The 20124-nt window shown below is 40.5% G+C and overlaps 1 protein-coding gene and 1 pseudogene across 10 annotated transcripts in view; one reads left to right on the forward strand and one right to left on the reverse strand.

Moving 5' to 3' along the window:
• The window catches only part of LOC148025450 (sterol 3-beta-glucosyltransferase UGT80A2-like), a 182520-nt gene that overhangs the window by 62938 nt on the left and 99458 nt on the right, over positions 1 to 20124 (forward strand). For all 10 annotated transcript variants that reach the window (XR_015693096.1, XR_015693097.1, XM_087692582.1 and 7 more), the window contains 3 exons: positions 2830 to 2893; positions 3189 to 3246; positions 3456 to 3633. Coding sequence is in view for 8 of the 10 variants with exons in the window: in XM_087692582.1 (XP_087548708.1) it covers positions 2830 to 2893; positions 3189 to 3246; positions 3456 to 3633 (300 nt within the window). In the remaining 2 variants the exon portion in view is untranslated. The remainder of the gene's footprint in view (positions 1 to 2829; positions 2894 to 3188; positions 3247 to 3455; positions 3634 to 20124) is intronic.
• Positions 9628 to 10842, reverse strand: LOC148025452 (18S ribosomal RNA; annotated as a pseudogene).

The raw sequence follows: 20124 nt of genomic DNA on the forward strand, positions 1-20124 counted from the left end.
AAGGCTGTTAAGTGCATTTTTATGGGATATAGCAATGAGAGCAAAGGCTACAGACTCTATGATCCCGTTACGAAGAAGGTTTTTGTCAGCAGGGATGTTGTTTTTGATGAAAAATCAGAATTATCCTTGGCTGGTTTGGACACATATCAGGCTGCCCGTGATGTTTTTGAAGGGCTGCTGCCCATTACTTTTGGTGATTCAGCTGGAGGTTCACAAAATGAACCTAATGTTCAGCCAGCTGCTCCTATGGAAAGTGCAGAAATTCAGCCATTGGCTGATCGGAATATTCAGCATAATGCTGAAACAGAAATTCAGCAAGAGCTTGCACACAGCCAGGATGCTAGACAGCTACCTAGATGGTATTTGCAGACTATGCAAGATAGTCCTTTGGATGCACCCATGGCTGGTCGTACTAGAAGGCAAACTCGTTTGCATGATTCAGCACATACCATGGAGTTTATTATGGCAGCAAGTACTTTTGATAATGAAGAGCCTGAATGTTATGAGGATGCACAACACAGTGTGCATTGGATGGCAGCCATGCAAGCTGAATTAGATTCTATTACTAAGAATCACACTTGGGATTTGGTGTCCTTGCCATTTGGGAAGAAAGCCATTGGAACAAAATGGGTCTATAAATTGAAAAGAAAAGCAGATGGATCCATTGATAAATACAAGGCACGGCTGGTAGCTAAAGGCTACGCACAGAAAAAGGGCATTGATTATGAGGAGACATTTGCTCCTACTTCCCGTATGACGACCATCAGGTCTATGATTGCTTTGGCTGCACATTATGGTTGGACAGTCCATCAGCTAGATATCAAGATTGCATTTTTACATGGGGAACTTCAGGAGGAAGTTTATGTACAGCAGCCCATTGGTTTTGCAGTTGAAGGCTCAGAACATTTGGTATTCAAGCTCAAAAAGGCACTATATGGTTTAAAACAAGCTCCTAGAGCTTGGTATGAAAAGATAGATGCTTTCTTGCTTGGTCAGGGGTTTCTAAACAGCTCATCTGAGTCTACCCTTTACGTATGTAAAGAAGGGGGATCTATGCTGATTTTATGTCTTTATGTTGATGATCTTTTGCTCACTGGAACACATGCTGATCAGATTTCAGCATTCAAACAAAATTTGCAGCAAACTTTTGACATGTCTGACTTGGGAGTTTTGCATTACTACTTGGGTATCCAGTTCATACATAATGCTCGAGGTATTGGGTTATCACAGTCAAGGTATATTGGGCAGCTTCTTGAGAAATTTGACTTACAGGATTGCAAGCCAATTAGTACTCCCATGGAACCTGGACTGAAACTGTCATTACATGATGACAGTGATTTGTTTGACATACATACATATGCTCCTGCAGTTGGATGTCTTATCTATCTATGCAATACTAGGCCGGACATACAGTTTGCAGTTTCAGCTTTGAGCAGGTATATGCATCAGCCACGTATGTCACATTGGCAAGCTGTCAAGCGTGTTTTCCGCTACTTGCAGGGTACTCGTTCTCTTGGGTTGCTTTATGCCAAGGGGGGACCACTGCATTTACATGCTTACAGTGATTCTGATTGGGCTGGTGATTATGATACACGTCACTCTACTAGTGGCAATTGTTTCTTTCTTGGCACTTCTTGCATTTCTTGGCTTAGCAAGAAACAATCCACTGTTGCCACATCGTCATGTGAAGCTGAATACAAGGCAGCTTTCATCACCACAGTTGAATGCGTATGGCTTAGACGCTTGCTAGCTGATTTGGATGTATCTGTTACTGAGCCTACTCCTTTGTTCACTGACAGTCAGAGTGCCATTGCAGTGGCACGGAACCCAGTGTTTCATGCTCGCACGAAACACATTGAGATTCACTATCACTTTGTCAGAGAGAGGCTACATGCAGGTGATATCAGCCTTGTCTATTGTCCTACCACCAGTAATGTGGCAGACATCTTCACCAAACCTCTTCCTCGTGACAAATTTGAAGCATTTCGCGATGCTTTAAATTTGATATCCTTTGGTGGCGGATGATCCTTGTACTCTTGATCACTCTTCACTCCAGGGGGGTTTGTTGGGTATTTTACTCACGCCTTACTTACGCCTACGCTCATATGGGAGTGTCGGTGATCAGTAGGACACTGGGGCACTTTTTACTCTCGGTAGGAGAGGTTTTTTCCCCCAGACTTATGGTCTTATTATCGTATGTACTTATGTGCTTATGTTACACACATTTAGGCACTTAGTGTGTGTCGGGTGTGAACACCCCTCTACAACCCTAAGGTTTAAGGGTTGTACTTTGTACTTTCAGATTACACTCATTCATTCTATTCTCTTGGGTGTCGTGCTTCAACTCTGTCTCTCTCACTCTCACACTGTCTACTGAATCTGGCTGTACCTCGATCCTCTGCTCTCACAAGGTTTTCAGTGCTATCCTATTTTTGGGTGAAGCCCTCTAATGTTTTTGCTTGAGGATTGATGGTAGGATGATTTCTGAGGTTAAATCATAACAAAACTGTGCAGTTGTGATGATGCATTCTGAGTGATATCAGGCAAATACTAATTGTGTATAAAGTAAAGGTTCATGCTTGGTAGCAGCTTTAAAAAATATGCAAGCTGACACATGAAACATTATGGTTACGTCCCCTAATGGCATTAACAAGAGGTTAGCGGCTCATCAAGATGGACAATGAAATGATATGATCATTTCCCAAAAGGGTGTTAGCGAGATGATGCATAGTCTAATTGCAAATGTTTACTGTAGCTTTTGCAGTGTGTGTGTGTGATTTTGTGCCTATCAGTATCTCAATGTTACTTGCTGTACTTTGACCATTGCAGGGCATGTCCATGTTGCAGAGGCTTTGAAGGTTCCATTGCATATGTTCTTCACCATGCCATGGACGTAAGGGTTTTAATTCTGTATGTCCAATCAACTTATATCAGTCCCTCATTCATAAACACTTTTGGTCAAATGAGGATTGTGTTAAAATTAGCACATAAAAATTTCAGAGTCAAGAGCATAAGATATCAAAGACTATGTAGCTAGGCTGTTTCATTTGGTAGATAGGCTTCAGATAAAATGTCTATGATTAATTCATCTCATGGATGCTGTTGCTATTAAGGTTGAGTTTCAAGTCTCCTTATCTATTCTCAAGTGATAGCTTCTCGTCTGATCTGACTTTGTTTTTGGATGATAGACCAACAAGTGAATTTCCTCATCCACTTTCTCGAGTACACCACTTAGCTGCTAACAGGGTAAGTTCATGTGGTGAGTTGTCCTGTTTAAAATTTGCATGTCTATGTGACAGAGTAGGGGCATTTTTTTTAAAATGGTAGGCTGAAAAAGGGGGGAGAGTGTTTCTATGTAGGTATGTGTATCATGAATTGGACTTCGGTTTTATAACTAGACTGCCATGGGCTAGAAGCAAGAAATTATAACCTGTCCTTTGTTTTTCTTCTTTCAGCTTTCATATCAGGTTGTAGACTCTCTAATTTGGTGGGGGATTCGGGACATTATTAATGATTTCAGGAAGAAAAAGTTGAAGCTTCGTCCAATCACCTACCTAAGTGGTTCTCAGCCGTCTGTTTCAAAGCTGCCATTTGGTTACATCTGGAGCCCCCATCTTGTTCCAAAACCCAAAGGTGTTCTGCATGAAATTTTCTTCAAGCTCAATTTTCTACATGACAGTATTGTTGTTGTATTGTAGACAAGTATAAACAGAAAGGAGGTTCTGGATCAAAGTTTTGAAAGTAGCAGTCAGTGTGGCCAAACTTGTTATATCTGAGTACACAGAGATATTAAAAAGCAGACGCTAAGCAGAAATTTTTTGGATCACACAGCTTTAAGTTGATGCAAGAACTATCAGCAGGAACTCAACCTAACTGCTAGAAAAGCGACCCTTGATCCTCAGCGATCTAGATCTGGATAGATGGTGGTGAACAGAAGGCCTGACTTTATTAAGTTGCAGCCTGCTTAAGACCTGTGTATCAGCACAATAGAAAGTATCAAATTTCTTGGTGGTGATTTACTTCATAGTCACTTATGTAAAATACAGTTTGGTGCCTCCACATTGCACATTGCCAATTTAGGACTTGCAAACCTTATGACATCACTGCTTCATAATTTTCTACTGGAAGGCTGGTCACCTTAAGAAAGATAATTGTAAAGGACACGCGATTGGTCTTGAAACCAGATCATGGAAACTGTATTGTCTGAAAAGTGCCATATTTCAATCGTTGGCTTGTTTTTTGTACAGGCTGTATCTATCTGTATGCACCATCATTCTATCTTTGCCTTCTGTTTTAGAAAATTTCTGTTCTCATGCTAGAGATGGGTAAGGATTGATCCTCCTTGTCCTTACCTCCTATAAAATAGTTTCTCACATGGCCTCTATAGTACTCATTGTGTGCCATGGTGCCATGGTTTATGTGGAGGCAGATGTTTGGTGTCAAAGGACCACTGGTCTTAATTGCTTCTCACATATGCAGTGGCTCCACAAAGATAAGTGCAACTAGCCACACACGTAGCCCCACTTGCTGCTCGAACTCTATGTAGAAAATTGAGGCACATGTGAATGGTGTTAGCTAATTACTCCCCACAGAAACAAAGCTGGTTGGCTGCCTCAAAATCAAATGCTCCTGCCAGTAGTTTGGGATTCATCTTGGAAGTTTCGTAGCAGCTTAATACTTTGGAAAACATAGAAGATTGTACATAGAACTAGGATTCCACAACTCACAAAAATCAATTTTGTTGGCAACAATTTCATGTAATACTTTTGAAACATCTCTTTGATGAAAATAAAAAGAAGCCATTTATTTGTATATAATAGTGCGTTTCACAGGGACAAGTGATCACAATAGTACTCCCATGGAATGGGTTATCATGGTGTGGTACATTCCCTGTTGTGACTTGACTGGATACTGGTTGATGGAATTCAATCATGAATACGAGGCAACATCTGTTGAGGAATGGGTCTCTCCAAAGCCACTAAGTTGGGGAAGAGGATATCGATGAGAAGGATTAGAGTAAAGCTAGTTGCTACTCAGCATTGGCATGGATATGACATCTTAGTGCTTGTTTTGACACATTTTTTGGAGATTAAATGATAGCTTCAGATCCAGGAGGATCTCTTTCTTGTAGTAGCTTCTAGTTCATAGGCATGGCAATTGGCACTTGGTTTGGTTATGGCGGGGTCCTTGTAGGATATGTGAGATGTTTGGACTCTGGAGATAGAGGAGACCCAAGTGCAGAATCTATGGAATTGTTCAAGAGCCCTAGAAGTGTGGATGAGAGCTCTCACTATGATATTTCATGGCACAATTGAAGACTATGAAAATGATGCAGAGGGGTAGTAGCTTGGGCCATAGAAAGAGTCCTAGTGTGTGGCCATGCGGATTTTGAGGGGAGTCACTGGCTTCTCATCATTGACTAGCTCTTGAGCAGGATTTCCACCCCAGATTATTCACAGACATAGTGGACCAAGGGGCAGTGCCATAGATGGGAGTCGATTGCTAGCATCATTGCTTGGACCCCTTCAGATGTGAGGTGCAGCCATGCCATTGACCTTCGAGATGTCTCTTCTGCAAAGAATCTCCCTAGGATCTAGACAGAGACTACTGCACACCTCTGCGTGAGATGAGAGAGACTATAGGATGAATTTGACCGGATGAGAAAGAAGAGTGATGCTTTTATGCAGACATGGGACTCTAGCACCTCGCTGCTCCTAGCACTACACATGGTCTGGCATTGTAGCCCATCAGATTGGTTGTGTGAGCTCCTCTTAGCACTGCACATGGTCTGGCATGGCAGCCCATCAGAATAGTTGCTTACTCAACTATTGTACTTACAAATGTACCTAGTAGTCCCTTACATGTCCTTTTTGTACATCGAGCCTCTCCTGTGGTGGATAGAAGTGCATTATAGTAGCATTATAGGATAGAATGGAGGTTATATTGATTTTAAATAGACCCTTAGGGTCACTATCTTTAGGCAAAACTTCCTTCAGCTCCTTGAAATCCATAAGGCATTCAACAATGCCCTACAACTTCGGTAGCTTACTTCCAATTTCATAATCAAACTCCTGCAAAGTGATCAATCACTTCCCTAGGCTGTTAGGCAACTGTAACTTAGTCAACAATAGCCTCAACCTCTCTATCTTCGTATAAAATACTATCTTTTCATATAGGATGTAGTGCTTGAATTTCTTCATTGCAAAGACCATCCTAATGTATACTTTCTCCATGTAGGTATAATTAATATAAAGGACCCTCAATTTATGACTGACAAATGCAATTGGATGGTACCACTCCTCCTCCCAAATGTGGGCTAAATAGCAGCTGATATTATACATCATAGTCACTAAAAATATATAAAATGTCTCACCTCTTTTAGGTGCTTTGAGGACTAGCACTTTTTCCCAAATCCTTCTTTACATCCTCAAAGGATACTTAATATAGATCAATCCAAACGAACGGACAATTAAAGGACAACAGATCCATCAATGGCAATGTCCTCTCAATCAGTGCATTAATAAATGGTCGATAATATCCGATTAACGAATAGAAAGCTATGCACTTATTTAGGAGTACATGGCGGACTCATAGCAATGATAACCTTTATCTTTTCAAGATTGATCACAATACCAGTCGAGCTAACCATATGACCTAATAACAATGTATAGCACACTTCAAAGATGTATTTCCTTGGATTAAGAGTAATGCAAAACTGTCTATACCACTCAAAATATTTTCTTAAAATAATCATCTATTTTTTCCTTGTGATGGTAATTTCCAAGTCATCTATAAAGACCTTTAGATCCTTTGGAAAAATATCACCAAAAGTTTTATTAGTTATACGTTGCAAAGATTATAGCACATTGCATAATCCAAAAGCCATACCATGATATGCAAAGGTACCAAATATAGTGATAAAGGTAAATTTTAACTTATCTTTCTCTGTGATAACCTGAAAATTAGTCAAATGCAACTGCTGCCCTGCTAGAACAACTTGTAGATGCATAGAACTGAAGAAAATCAGTCATGTACTGTTGCTGCCCTGTCTCAACAGCTTGTAGATGCTGTGTTGTTGATTGGTCTTCTCCTATCCTTGGCTGCCTCAAAAGGTCCTTCAATGGCTGCAAATCAGATCAGCAGCATCTCCTCCCTCTCTCTTGCAAGCTGAATACACTAAAAATGCCTCTCTCTAGTCTCTAAAGACGTTTTTTAGACTTGCATGGGCATTTTTGACAAGTGGCAGCCTTCCCAAAAGGTTTTTTCAACATTATCCATAATTAAATATTAATTTTCAGTCTTTAAATACTGAAAATTAATCTAATAATTATTTCGGTACCGTGAAAAATAATTTGATTGGCCAATAATTAAATTGGCTAGGCAACTTCCCTTCCGGAGTGTCTCTGTATCATCTTTGACCATCAGATTGGCGTTAGGTACCATTAAACGCCGCCTCTGTAATGCCACCAACTAACACTTATGGCCAAATGAATGACCTAGGCCAACAGCTGGCACCAGATACCACTAAGTACTTGTACAACATAGCTTATAGTAACTTTTGCCTTTGGCATCTTGTGATTTTCTTGGGTTCCAGACTCATAAATTTACTTCAACCCCAGCTGCACTTGACATGTATAACATTTACTTAATCATGTGATTAAAAATTAATCCACATATTAAGTGAGGTTTCAAAAATACAGGTCCTCATGACAGGCCACATTTGGGAGTTCTTTGATATCTTTGATATCCTAGATATCTTTTTCGGCATGATGGGCAGCACTTTCATCATCATCAGATGATTCAGAGTCTGTGATCCATGAGTTTTTAGATTTCCTCTCTCTTGTAGAGAGGATTCAAAGGGCGCTTTACTCTCTTTGCCCTCATAGGGGGCTTCTACGTCTTTGGCTTGAGAGGGGGCTCCTGCATCTCCACCCTGTGGGGGACGTACTCATTCTCAAGTTTGTCACCCCCCATTTACTCTTTTGGGAATGGTTGTCTTCGAGTAGTGATTTCTCCTATTGATACTCAGGATCTTGAGAGACTGCCTAGATCAGAGCCTTGGAGGTCCAGCCGCGACTTGGTGACAAGGCTTTCGAATTCCTTCCAGCATGGAGTTATGGAACTAGTGGCTTTTCTCCCAAGGTGGAGTCAAGTTCTATAGTTCATCCCATATATTGATCCTTACTACATGTAACTTTTTAGGTGGCAATCTTGGATCTCCAGGATCCTCTACATTTTTATCGTCTCTCTCTTTGCTTCTCTTTCTTTATCCCTTTTTGGGTCTGAGAGGTGGTGTTCAGAAACCACTTCTTTAGTTTATACACTTCATCTAGGGTTTTGCAGTGACAGCCCCAAAAAGGGTTGGTATTCCACATTTTGGCCACTTTTTTAGTGGGCGGCTGCACAGTGGTGTGCCACCCTAGACAGCTTATGTCTATAAATAGGCAGTCCCTTTATTCATTCTACACACTCTCTTTAATCATTCTTGGCCACCTTCCTCGATCACCACCACCACTTCGCTTCTCTCACTAGCCCCTTTCACTACCCTTGCACCCCTCCAAGAGGACATTGCGATTCATGGGTCGTGGCTGCCTTCACCCTTTTTCTTTTGCTTTAGGTGCCCTCTTTGAGTATCAAGCCTTGTGTTTGGAGCATCTTCTACCTTGTGTCACCATCATTTGTTTGCCGTCAGCACCCTTCTTCTTCAGGCTCCACCTTCACCTGTGTTGTTTAATCTAGAGGCCTTCTCCTTGGATGGCGTCATTATCTCCAGCTTGGTGTCAATATCCTAGCCTGTGGTGGACTATCATCAATCGTCTATCACAGGGGCTGTTGAGACTTGCGTTTTTGTAGCGTGGCTTCTCCTCCATCACCTTGCATCACTTGTCTGTTCACAAAGGCTGTGGGAACCTGTGTTTTCGTAGCTTGGCTTATCCTCCATAATCTGGCGTCATCATTATCCACTTGGTGTCAACATCTGGGCTTTTCTCTTTGCGTTTGACAGCTCTGACACTCTGGGATTCACGTTTTGTTGACCAGGTCACTCCTCGGCATCAGAGGATTGTGGTTGGCTCCCTTGACAACTGGTAATCATCAGAGGACTGTGATTTGCTTCCTCGACAATTGGTGATGTTATATCTACTTTTCTTCTCATAGCATGATTCAGTGCATCATGACCGTGTTCTTGTGTTTCTAAGTTTCTCTTCTCTCTTAGCATTTGCCGTATACACATAATGTTACTCGGTGCGAACCCTACTCTCTCCCTATACTCTCGCTTATTTTGATATTGTATCAGAGCATACCTATTATTTTTGACAACAAGGATATGAAATTCTGAGATGCTTTAATCTTGTCGATAACATTTGATTAAGTTATTAATCAAATGTGCAAGGTTGTTTAGCACATGTGATGCGCATGGAATTATTTCATGATAACAAATCAAGGTTCCCGAGGATACGGTGGGTGCCAAAGGTAAAAGTTGTAATAAGTTATGCTTTACAGGTACTAGGTGGTACTCATTGTTACATTTTAGTCTAGACCAATTTATCGACCACTAATGTCAATGGTAATATTAGAAACTAGGCATTAATTAAGTAATAAATGTCATTCTAAGGGTCAAGAAATCCTCAAGGATACTTGAAAGACATCTCCTAAATGATAAGGCTTAATGAACTTCTCACAACGTCACCGGTGGCGAACCACCAGCGTCGCCGCAATCCGAAAACTTCACCGGACCATTCAATTGGTAGGAGCGACGGGCGGTGCGTACAAAGGGCAGGGACGTAGTCAACGTGAGCTGATGACTTGCGCTTACTAGGAATTCCTTGTTGAAGATTAATAATTGCAATGATCTATCCCCATCATGATGAAATTTCAAAAGATTACCCAGACCTCTCGGCCTAGGTGGTAAACTCGTTGAATTCATCAGTGTAGCGCGTGTGGGACTCAGAACATCTAAGGGCATCACAAACCTGTTATTGTCTCAAACTTCCATGGCCTAGACGGCCATAGTCCCTCTAAGAAGTTGGCCACGAAGAGGATCCTTCATGTAACTAGTTAGCAGGCTGAGGTCTCGTTTGTTAATGGAATTAACCAGACAAATCACTCCACCAACTAAGAACGGCCATGCACCACTATCCATAGAATCAAGAAAGAGCTCTCAATTTATCAATCCTTACTATGTCTGAACTTGGTAAGTTTCCCCGTGTTGAGTCAAATTAAGCCGCAGGCTCCACTCCTGGTGGTGCCCTTCCATCAATTCCTAATACTCCCTCCAAAACCCAAAAACTTTGATTTCTCATAAGGTGTTGGCGAAGTTATCAAAATAACATCCGCCAATCTCTAGTCGGCATCGTTTATGGTTGAGACTAGGATGGTATCTGATCGTCTTCGACCCCTCAACTTTCATTCTTGATTAATGAAAACATCCTTGGCAAATGCTTTCGCAGTAGTTCGTCTTTCATAAATCCAAGAATTTCACCTCTGACAATGAAATACGAATGCCCCCAACTGTCCCTATTAATCATTACTCCAATCCCGAAGACCAACACAATAAGACCAGAGTCCTATCGCGTTATTCCAAATTTTCAAATTAATATTTTAAAAATTAATTTAATAAGTTGGATAATGCTAGAAAATGAAATTAGAAACTTGCCACTTGGCAAAACTTGCCCATGCAAGTGGAAAAGATGTGATTTGCAGCCACTAGGGATCAGTGCTATAGCATGTGGGAGCAGTTTGAAGCCCTCTAGGAGTAGGTGACAGCAGCTTTAACCAGTCTTTATCCTCGGATAGGGTGGTAAATAACCTGATTAAGCACTATTTACAGCAATTAACAAATTTACAAAACTGAAATGCACACTTTACCATATAATCTTGGACATTGGACACCCTGTTGGCCACAAAACTGGCGTCCCTTTTGGTATTTATTTAACTTAATTGAAGAAGAAGTTGATGTACAATGGGATTTTCCCAATCTCTTTTGGTATTCCAACTTTTCTTGCTGTCCAAAATGACTAGTAAGTCTTCAATTTGATTTACCCCTTGATTTCGGACAGTCAATTGGCTTTCACCTGCTTTGATGGAGATGGAAAATGCCCCAAATTCATTGATTTGTTGGTTCCTTCACTTGAATTTGACTGAAAACAGCTTTAGCTGTATTGAATCCAAGTCTTGGAGCTTCCAATTTTTGGCACGCTTCGTGAGGCTACTGCTAAACCCTAATTTTTGCTGTAGATTAGGGTGTATAGCAGAGAAATCTGAAATTTCTGAGCCTCTGGTGATCTCAATGCTGTAATCTTTGGAGGAAGGCTATAGAAAGCCTGGGAGATGAGAGAGAATGTTGAGGAGAGAGAAAATTGAGACTTTCTTCGCAAAGAAGTGAAGAAAATTTGTCATTTATTGTTGATGCATTGTCTTAACAGCTTGTAGATGCAAAGAACTGAAGAAAACCAGTCATTTGTTTCTACTGCCTCGTATTAACAGCGTATAGATGTTGTCACCTGTTGTTGATTGGTCTTCTCCTGTTGCCCCTGGCTACCTCAAAAGGTCCAAGGTCAGACATTGCATTTCCTTCATTCTCATGTAAATGTTTATACTCAGAGGCATTATCATTGGTTAAGTGCATCTCATTGTATGAAGACATGTTGTTGTAATTTCTTAGCTGTGAGTAAAAATCAGCACTAGCACAAAGCTTTGGCTTGCAATCAAGTACCTTGGGCCCACCAAATCAAGGGATTGAGTGGTATCCCGGCAATGGAACTATGAAACGAGCCTTGCTCCTCGGATAGGGTGGTAAATAACCTGATTAAGCACTATTTACAGCAATTAACAAATTCACAAAACTGAAATGCACACCTTACCATATAATCTTGGACATTGGACATTCTATTGGCCCCAAAACTGGTGGCCCTTTCGGTATTTATTTAACTTAATTGAAGAAGAAGTTGATGTACAATGGGATTCTTCCAATCCCTTTCGGTATTCCAACTTCCCTTGCTGTCCAAAACGGCCAGCAAGTTTTCAATCTGATTTGCCCTTTGATTCAGGCAGTCAATTGGCCTTTACTTGCTTTGATGGAGACGGAAAATGCCCCAACTTGATTGATTTGCTGGTCCCTCCACACCTGAATCTGACTTGAAACAGCTTTAGCTCTATTGAATTCAGATGAGGGATATCTAATGATGTTATTTAATATGACTCTAAAGGAAGGGCTACAATGTGATATCATGTCTTAGAAGCAGGTACCATAACTACAATCGATCTATTCTTTGTAGCCTTTTGAAGAGAGTATGCTAAATCTGACATGTTAAGAGCCCCATGAAAATGCCCAAGCATATGCCAAGAAGATAAATGAGTTTTTTTGCAAGCTTAAAGCCTCTATCCCTATCCCACGTGCTATCCAATTACAATATTTCTTGCATGGATTGAACTTCAATATCCAAGTGCAATTGAGTAGTGTTCCTTTAGCAGGTATAGATACTACTATAACCCGAGGAGAGAAAGTAGAGTCTCACTTACAAGTAGTCTATGCCTTGAGGGAAAATCTAAATTCGAGCCTTAGTCTTGGAAAAAAATTGGGATTAGTTGTCAGGACATAGAATGTTCTCGACATTGGCTATAGGTACTAGCCGCGGGTCTCTCCAACACTCACAAGACAACCCCACATGGCCTCGCGGCCAGGAGCGTCCAAGGGACACGTTGCCCTAATCACTACTATAGATATTGCGTTTGTAATGAAACATAGTCCAACGATTGCCCTTCCCTACTCCTCAGAGGGAGATCTCATACATCTTGGTATAATATACCACGTAACACAAACATAGGAGGCAACCCCTCGACTAAACGCCGCAGCCCTACTACAGCTCTCCTACATCGAGAGGATTGGCCCCTCCATGCGTTGCACTAACATAAAGAGCATACGAACAATCTCCACTCTTATATATTTTGAACGATCCAGGAGATTTGATATTTTCTTACCAAGCTTGCCCCAATAAACTGTTCATCTACCCTACAGCTCGGGTTTCCTTACACACTCCACGTAAGTCAATGTTTGAAAAACAATTGCAATGCATCTAGGTTTGATACAATGTTATGCTCAATGCAAGTGTGGATGATCATTGTGCTCAAGCATTTTATCATTAGAAACCAACTAGGTAAAGTGCAAAAACAACCCTTCAATGATTTTTCAACTAATCGTACGTGCGGTGTTGATAGAGACTAGCACTGAATTTCTTCATGCTACTAGTCTCCTTAATTCAAATGATAGTCTGTCCTATATGTTATGCATAGAAAAATAGATTAGAATTTGAATCATTTTCAGCAACTAGCCACTTTCACAATTCCTCTTTCCTCTTACTAGTTAGGTTTTGCTTTCGTTGGGTAGGTGTAACGTTCATTTTTATGTAAATTTTCATGTAAAAATTGATAAAAATATACTCTAACATAGAAACAAGGCTTAACAGAGGCTTATTGATTCTCATGCTTTAACCTTGTTATACATTCATGAACATAAAATGTATTTTTCCCTAAATTTTTAGGTGCAAAAACTAAAAGTTTACATTTTTTTCCTATTTTTTAGGCCCATCGAATCAAGGGATTGAGTGCAATGGAACTGTGAAACGAGCCTTCCTTCTCGGATAAGATGGTAAATAACCTGATTAAGCACTATTTACAACAATTAACAAATTCACAAAATTGAAATGCACACCTTACCATATAACCTTGGACATTGGATATCCTATTGGCCCCAAAACTGACGTCCCTTTCGGTATTTATTTAACTTAATTGAAGAAGAAGTTGATGTACAATGGGATTCTCCCAATCCCTTTTGGTATTCCAACTTCCCTTGTTGTCCAAAATGACCAGCAAGTTTTCAATTTGATTTGCCCCTTGATTCAAGCAGTCCATTGGCCTTCACCTGCTTTGATGGAGATGGAAAATGCCCCAACTTGATTGATTTGCTGGTCCCTCCACCTGAATCCGACTTAAAACAGCTTTAGCCCTATTGAATCCAACTCTTGGAGCTTCCAATTTTTGGCATGCTTCGTGAGGCTGCTGCTAAACCCTAATTTATGTTGCTGCAGATTGGGTTTTACAACAGAGAAATTTGAAATTTCTCAGCCTCTGGTGATTACAATGCTGTAATCTTTAGAGAAAGACTATAGAAAGCTTGGGAGATGATAGAGAATGTTGAGGAGAGAGAAAATTGAGACTTTCTTTGCAAAGAACTGTCATTTATTGCTGTTTCACTCTCTTAATAGCTTGTAGATGCAAAGAAGTGAAGAAAATCGGTCATTTGTTGCTGCCTTGTCTTAACAACGTGTAGATGTTGTCACCTACTATTGGTTGGTCTTCTTCTACCCCTGGCTACCTCAAAAGCTTCTTCAATGGTTGCAAATCAGACTAGCAGCATCTCTCCCCCTCTCTTGCAGGCTGAATACATTCAAAATGCCTCTCTCCAGTCTCTAAAGACGTTTTTTAGTCTTGTATGGGCACTTTTGATAAGTGGCAACCTTCCCAAATGGTTTTTTAAACATTATCCATAGTTAAATATTAATTTTCAGCTTTAAATACTGAAAATTAATCTAATAATTATTTTGGTGCCTTTGTCTTTTGTAGCCGCTTTGGGTGTGAAGTTTTCATACACCGGCTGTTGCAAAAAGGGTGCATTTGCTGAATTTATATCAAAACTAATTCCAAGTGGAGCATTTGCATGGCCAACGTTTCTTCCTTGAGTCCCATAAGCATTTGAGGGTGCAGTCGCATTACCAAACATGCTACTTTGTGCCCCACGCATCAAGCCAATGCTGCCATACATAGGGTTTTGTATATTTCCAGCGATACAAATACATTGGGCCTTGCACACCATGCATTGGTTGCTGCATACCATAGGGATTTGTGCCATATATTTCCGTATGTGGCCCCTGTCGAACCATAGCATGAAAAATCGTGCTTCCACCAAAATATCTTGGCTGCCCCATCATAGCATACATCCCCAGCTGTCCAAAATCCATTGGATTGGCACTTCCGTGATGGCCTTGCATTTGCATTGCTTGCCCCGTAGGTACCAACTGTTTTATTTCATTAGCATCTTTGAGAGCTTCAAATGAAGGGTTTGGCATTAACTTCGGTGCATCTTGCTGTCTTGAAGGTGTAAAAGACATCTTCTTCTTGTTACCTTTGCTGTCCTTCTTTGGAGCATTCAAAAATCGGGTAAATTGAGGATCCTTTGTCAATTCAGCAAAGAGATTTGATGCTGTCCTCATTCGATTCTTGAACTTGTCATCAAATTCCTCTTCACTTTGCTGGTCATTAGCCTCCTTATGCCCTAAAGGCCATGTATCTTGCCCAATAGCAACATTTTCAGCTTGTTGTCCATGGTCTGGACCTTGTCCAAGGTCAGACATTGCATTTCCTCATTCTCATGTGAATATTCATACTAAGACATCATCATTGGTTGAGTTCATCTCATTGTATGAAGACATATTGCTGTAATTTCTCAATTGAGAGTAAAAATCAGCACTAGCACAAAGCTTTGGCTTGAAATCAGGTGCCTTGGGCCCACCGAATCAAGGGATTGAGTGCAATGGAACTATGAAACGAGCCTTTCTTCTCGGATAGGGTGGTAAATAACCTGATTAAACACTATTTACAGAAATTAACGAATTCACAAAACTGAAATGCACACCTTACTATATAATCTTGGACATTGGACATCCTATTGCCGTATTTATTTAACTTAATTGAAGAAGAAGTTGATGTACAATGGGAGTCTCCCAATCCCTTTCGGTATTCCAACTTCCCTTGCTGTCCAAAACGACCAGCAAGTTTTCAATCTGATTTGCCCCTTGATTCAGGCAGTCAATTGGCCGTCACTTGCTTTGATGGAGATGGAAAATGCCCCAACTTGATTGATTAGCTGGTCCCTCCACCTGAATCTGACTTAAAACAGCTTTAGCCCTATTGAATCCAAGTCTTGGAGCTTCCAATTTTCGGCACGCTTCCTAAGGCTGTTGCTAAACTCTAATTTTTGCTGTTGCATATTAGGGTTGACAATAGAGAAATCTGAAATTTCCTAGCCTTCGGTGATCTCAGTGTTGTAATCTTCAGAGGAAGGCTATAGAAAGCTTAGGAGATGATAGAGATTGTTGAGGAGAGAGAACATTGAGACTTTCTTTGCAAACAACTGAAAAAAATCTGTCATTTACTGGTACTGTAGTGTCTTAATAGCTTGAAGATGCAAAGAAGTGAAGAAAATCGGTCATTTGTTGTTGCTGCCTTGTCTTAACAACGTGTAGATGTTGTCACTTGCTATTGATTGGTCATCTCCTACCCCTGGCTGCCTCAAAAGGTCTTGCAATGGCTGCAAATCAAGGCAGCAGCATCTCCTCCCCCTCTCTTGCATGTTGAATACACTAAAAAGGCTTTTCTCTAGTCTCTAAAGATGTTTTTTAGTCTTGGATGGGAACTTTCGACAAGTTGCAATCTTCCCAAACGGTTTTTCCAACATTATTCATAGTTAAATATTAATTTTCAGCCTTTAAATACTAAAAATTAATCTAATAATTATTTCGGTGTCTTTGTCTTTTGTAGTAGCTTTGGGTGTCAAGTTGTTATATCCTGGCTGTTTGGGATTGTCAAGTACGATAAAATACGGTACAGTACTGATTGGTACTAATTGATATGGTATCATACAATAAAATACAGTACTAATTGGTACGATATAATTTTATAAGGTACGGTACGATATTAGTACGAAAAAAAGAACAAAAGTATGGTTATTTTGGATTATAGATAATATAACACATGTTTAGAGCTAAAATAGCAATGTCACTTGAGTTAATAGGATGAATATATGAGGATAACAAGGAAACATGCGCAATGCGCTACTAGAAGACAGATGGGAGTGTATATGTAATACATCAAAGAATAAAGCAAAGTTTAGGGTGGATGGACAAACAGGCTTTTCATTCTTTTTTGTGTGTGTCAGACGAGAGAGAGAGAGAGAGAGAGAGAGAGAGAGAGAGAGAGAGGGGGGGAAGAGGGATACTCTTGGAATTGCATACTCATCTTGGAAGTTGGGAGAGAAAGAGAGAGTGTATTTGTTGTGTGTGAGAGAGACTTTGAATTATGATAATAAACATAAGGCGTAGGAGTTGGAAGATATTGTATGATCTAGCCTTTAGAGGCGAGAAATAGCCTGTTTTTCGGTACGAAATGGTACGGATATGTACCGTACGGTACGTTACGAATGCAACTATGCAGCTGTTGCAAGAAGGGTTCATTTACTGAATTTACATCAAAACCAACGCGAAGCCGAGCATTTGCATTTCTAGCGTTTATTCCTTGAGCCCCATAAGCATTCGCGGGTGTAGTTGCAGTATCAAACATGCTACTTTGTGTCCCACGCATCAAGCCAATGCTGCCATACATAGGGTTTTGTATATTTCCAGCCATATCGAATACATTGGGGCTTGCACACCATCCATTGGTTGTTGCATACCATAGGGATTTGTGCCATACATTTGTGTATGTGGTCTATGTCCAACCATAGCATGAGAAATCGTGCTTCCACCAAAATATTCTGGTTGCCCCATCATAGCATCATGCCCAGCTGTCCAAAATCCATTGGATTGGCACTTCCATGATGGCCTTGCATTTGCATTGCTTGCCTTTTAGGTATCAACTGTTTTATTTCATTAGCATCTTTGAGAGCTTTAAATAAAGGGTTTGGCATTAACTTCCATGCATCTTGTTGTCGTGAAGGTGTAAAAGACGTGGTCTTCTTGTTGCCTTTGGTGTCCTTCTTTGGAGCATTAAAATCGGGTAAATTGAGGATCCTTTGCCAATTCAGCAAAGAGATTTGCTGCTGTCCTCATTCGATTCTTGAACTCGTCATCACATTCCACTTCACTTTGTGTCACAACTCTATAGAAACAGAATTTGTATCCTTTTTCATTAATTTGTCTATATAATGATTTGTTAAATTTGTTTCCTTTGCACTAATTAGATATAAAGAAAAGTGCATTGGAGCTGGCCACTGATGAGTGGTCACAGGTTATGGTGGACCCACGCGGTGGGTTAGAGAAAAGATAGATTACACTTTCACCTATATGGCCCGATTGGGCGCCTGTGACCAGAACTCACGCATATCAGGGTTAGACTCGCATACAGAAAGGATTGATGCCTTGAAGTGTGGGCTAGATCCGCCAGAACAGACAGTTACAATCAACAAGATGGCATGATCATGAAATGCTTGTACAAAGTGCATGTGTGGGCTGAAAGCTTGAAATGCACATTTCTTTGCATAGGAAAGTCACATGAAGATTTTGATACCGTTTTTGCGATGTACACGGAAAAAGCTTTCATATGACACCATATTGGGGGGTCCCTAAATTTTAGAAGCCTCGAATTAGCCTAAAAATGCTAGTCCTAAAAAATAGGGATGTCATTCTAAAAATAGTAAATTCTGTACTCTGACTGTGCTTACTAAATTTGGTTGTTTTTATTCTTAATAGTATTCAGCCCAGAAAGGAAGGCCATAGAGAAGAGACAAGTGTCAAGACACTTATCACACAAGTTTTCAAGTGTCCCACCACTTGTTACATCTCATGACATGTGGTTGGACACTTGTCTTGTGCTACTCCACTCTCCCCTTTTGTACTAGCTTTTCCCTCTCCTATAAATAAGAGCTCGTTTTTTTTCATTCAACATCATTTTTCTTTGCTGTAAACTCATGTACAGCACCCATAGATAGCCAGAAACTGGCCCCATCCATGCCCATCATCATCCCCCACTTCTCCATTATCAAATTCCTCCATATTCCCTCTTCTATCACTACTGTTTTACAGGACAACAAGCCTGTAAATTCATTACAGCACCTCCTTCTCGAGCTCTTTCTTCCATTTTAGCAACAAGAAGCAAGCTCTATCCATGTACTGCTGGAGAAAGGCTGATTTTCCCTCTTTCTTCTCTCATACTGTAAAGAAGTCAGTTCTTATCATTGCATAATAGATAATGCATGTGTGTTTGTACATCTTTGCATGATCTTGTGAGAGTGAGAATTACTTCTCCTCGCTCTCAGGTTGATTGTAACTGAGTTGTTCTCGAAGGGACTTGGGTTGAGCAGAAATACATTCCTTCCGGGGGGGGGGGGTAGGTTTTGCCCATCTTCAACCCTCAATCTTGTCTCCATTACTTTTACATTTTCATGGCTGAAATTTTGTGAGTAATTTTCATTTTTAGCTTTAAGTGTTCATTCTCTTTTATATTAAGTCTCGAAAACAAGCGAATTTCATAATTGTTAAGCATACTACGTTGTTCAAGGCGTTTACACTTTGTTGGCCTCCTTATGCCCTGAAGGGCATGCATCTTGCCCAATAGCAACATTTTCAGCTTGTTGTCCATGATCCGAGCCTTGTCCAAGGTTAGACATTGCATTTCCTTCAGTATTATGTGAATGTTCATACTAAGAGGCATCATCATTGGTTAAGTGCATCTCATTGTATAAAGACATATTGCTGTAATTTCTTAGCTTCGAGTAAAAATCAGCACTAGCACAAAGCTTTGGCTTGCAATCAAGTGCCTTGGGCCCACCAAATCAAGGGATTGAGTGGTATCCCGGCAATGGAACTATGAAACGAGCCTTGCTTCTCGGATAGGGTGTTAAATAACCTGATTAAGCACTATTTACAGCAATTACAAATTCACAAAACTGAAATGCACACCGTACCATATAATCTTGGAGATTGGACACCCTATTGGCCCTAAAACTGGCGCCCCTCTTTGTATTTATTTAACTTAATTGAAGAAGAAGTTGATGTACAATGGGATTCTCCCAATCCCTTTCGGTATTCCAACTTCCCTTGCTGTCCAAAACGACCAGCAAGTTTTCAATCTGATTTGCCCCTTGATTCAAGTGATCAATTGGCCTTCACCTGCTTTGATGGAGATGGAAAATGCCCCAACTTGATTTTCTGGTCCCTCCACTTGAATCTAACTTAAAACAAGTTTAGTCCTATTGATTCCAAGTGTTGGAGCTTTCAATTTTTGGCACGCTTCTTGAGGCTGCTACTAAACCCTAATTTATGCTGCTGCAGATTAGGGTTGACAACAGAAAAATCT

Source organism: Lygodium microphyllum, chromosome 14 (assembly GCF_053477565.2).
Source record: "Lygodium microphyllum isolate KBCC chromosome 14, Lygodium_microphyllum_v1.1.10, whole genome shotgun sequence".
Classification (NCBI taxonomy): Eukaryota; Viridiplantae; Streptophyta; class Polypodiopsida; order Schizaeales; family Lygodiaceae; genus Lygodium; species Lygodium microphyllum.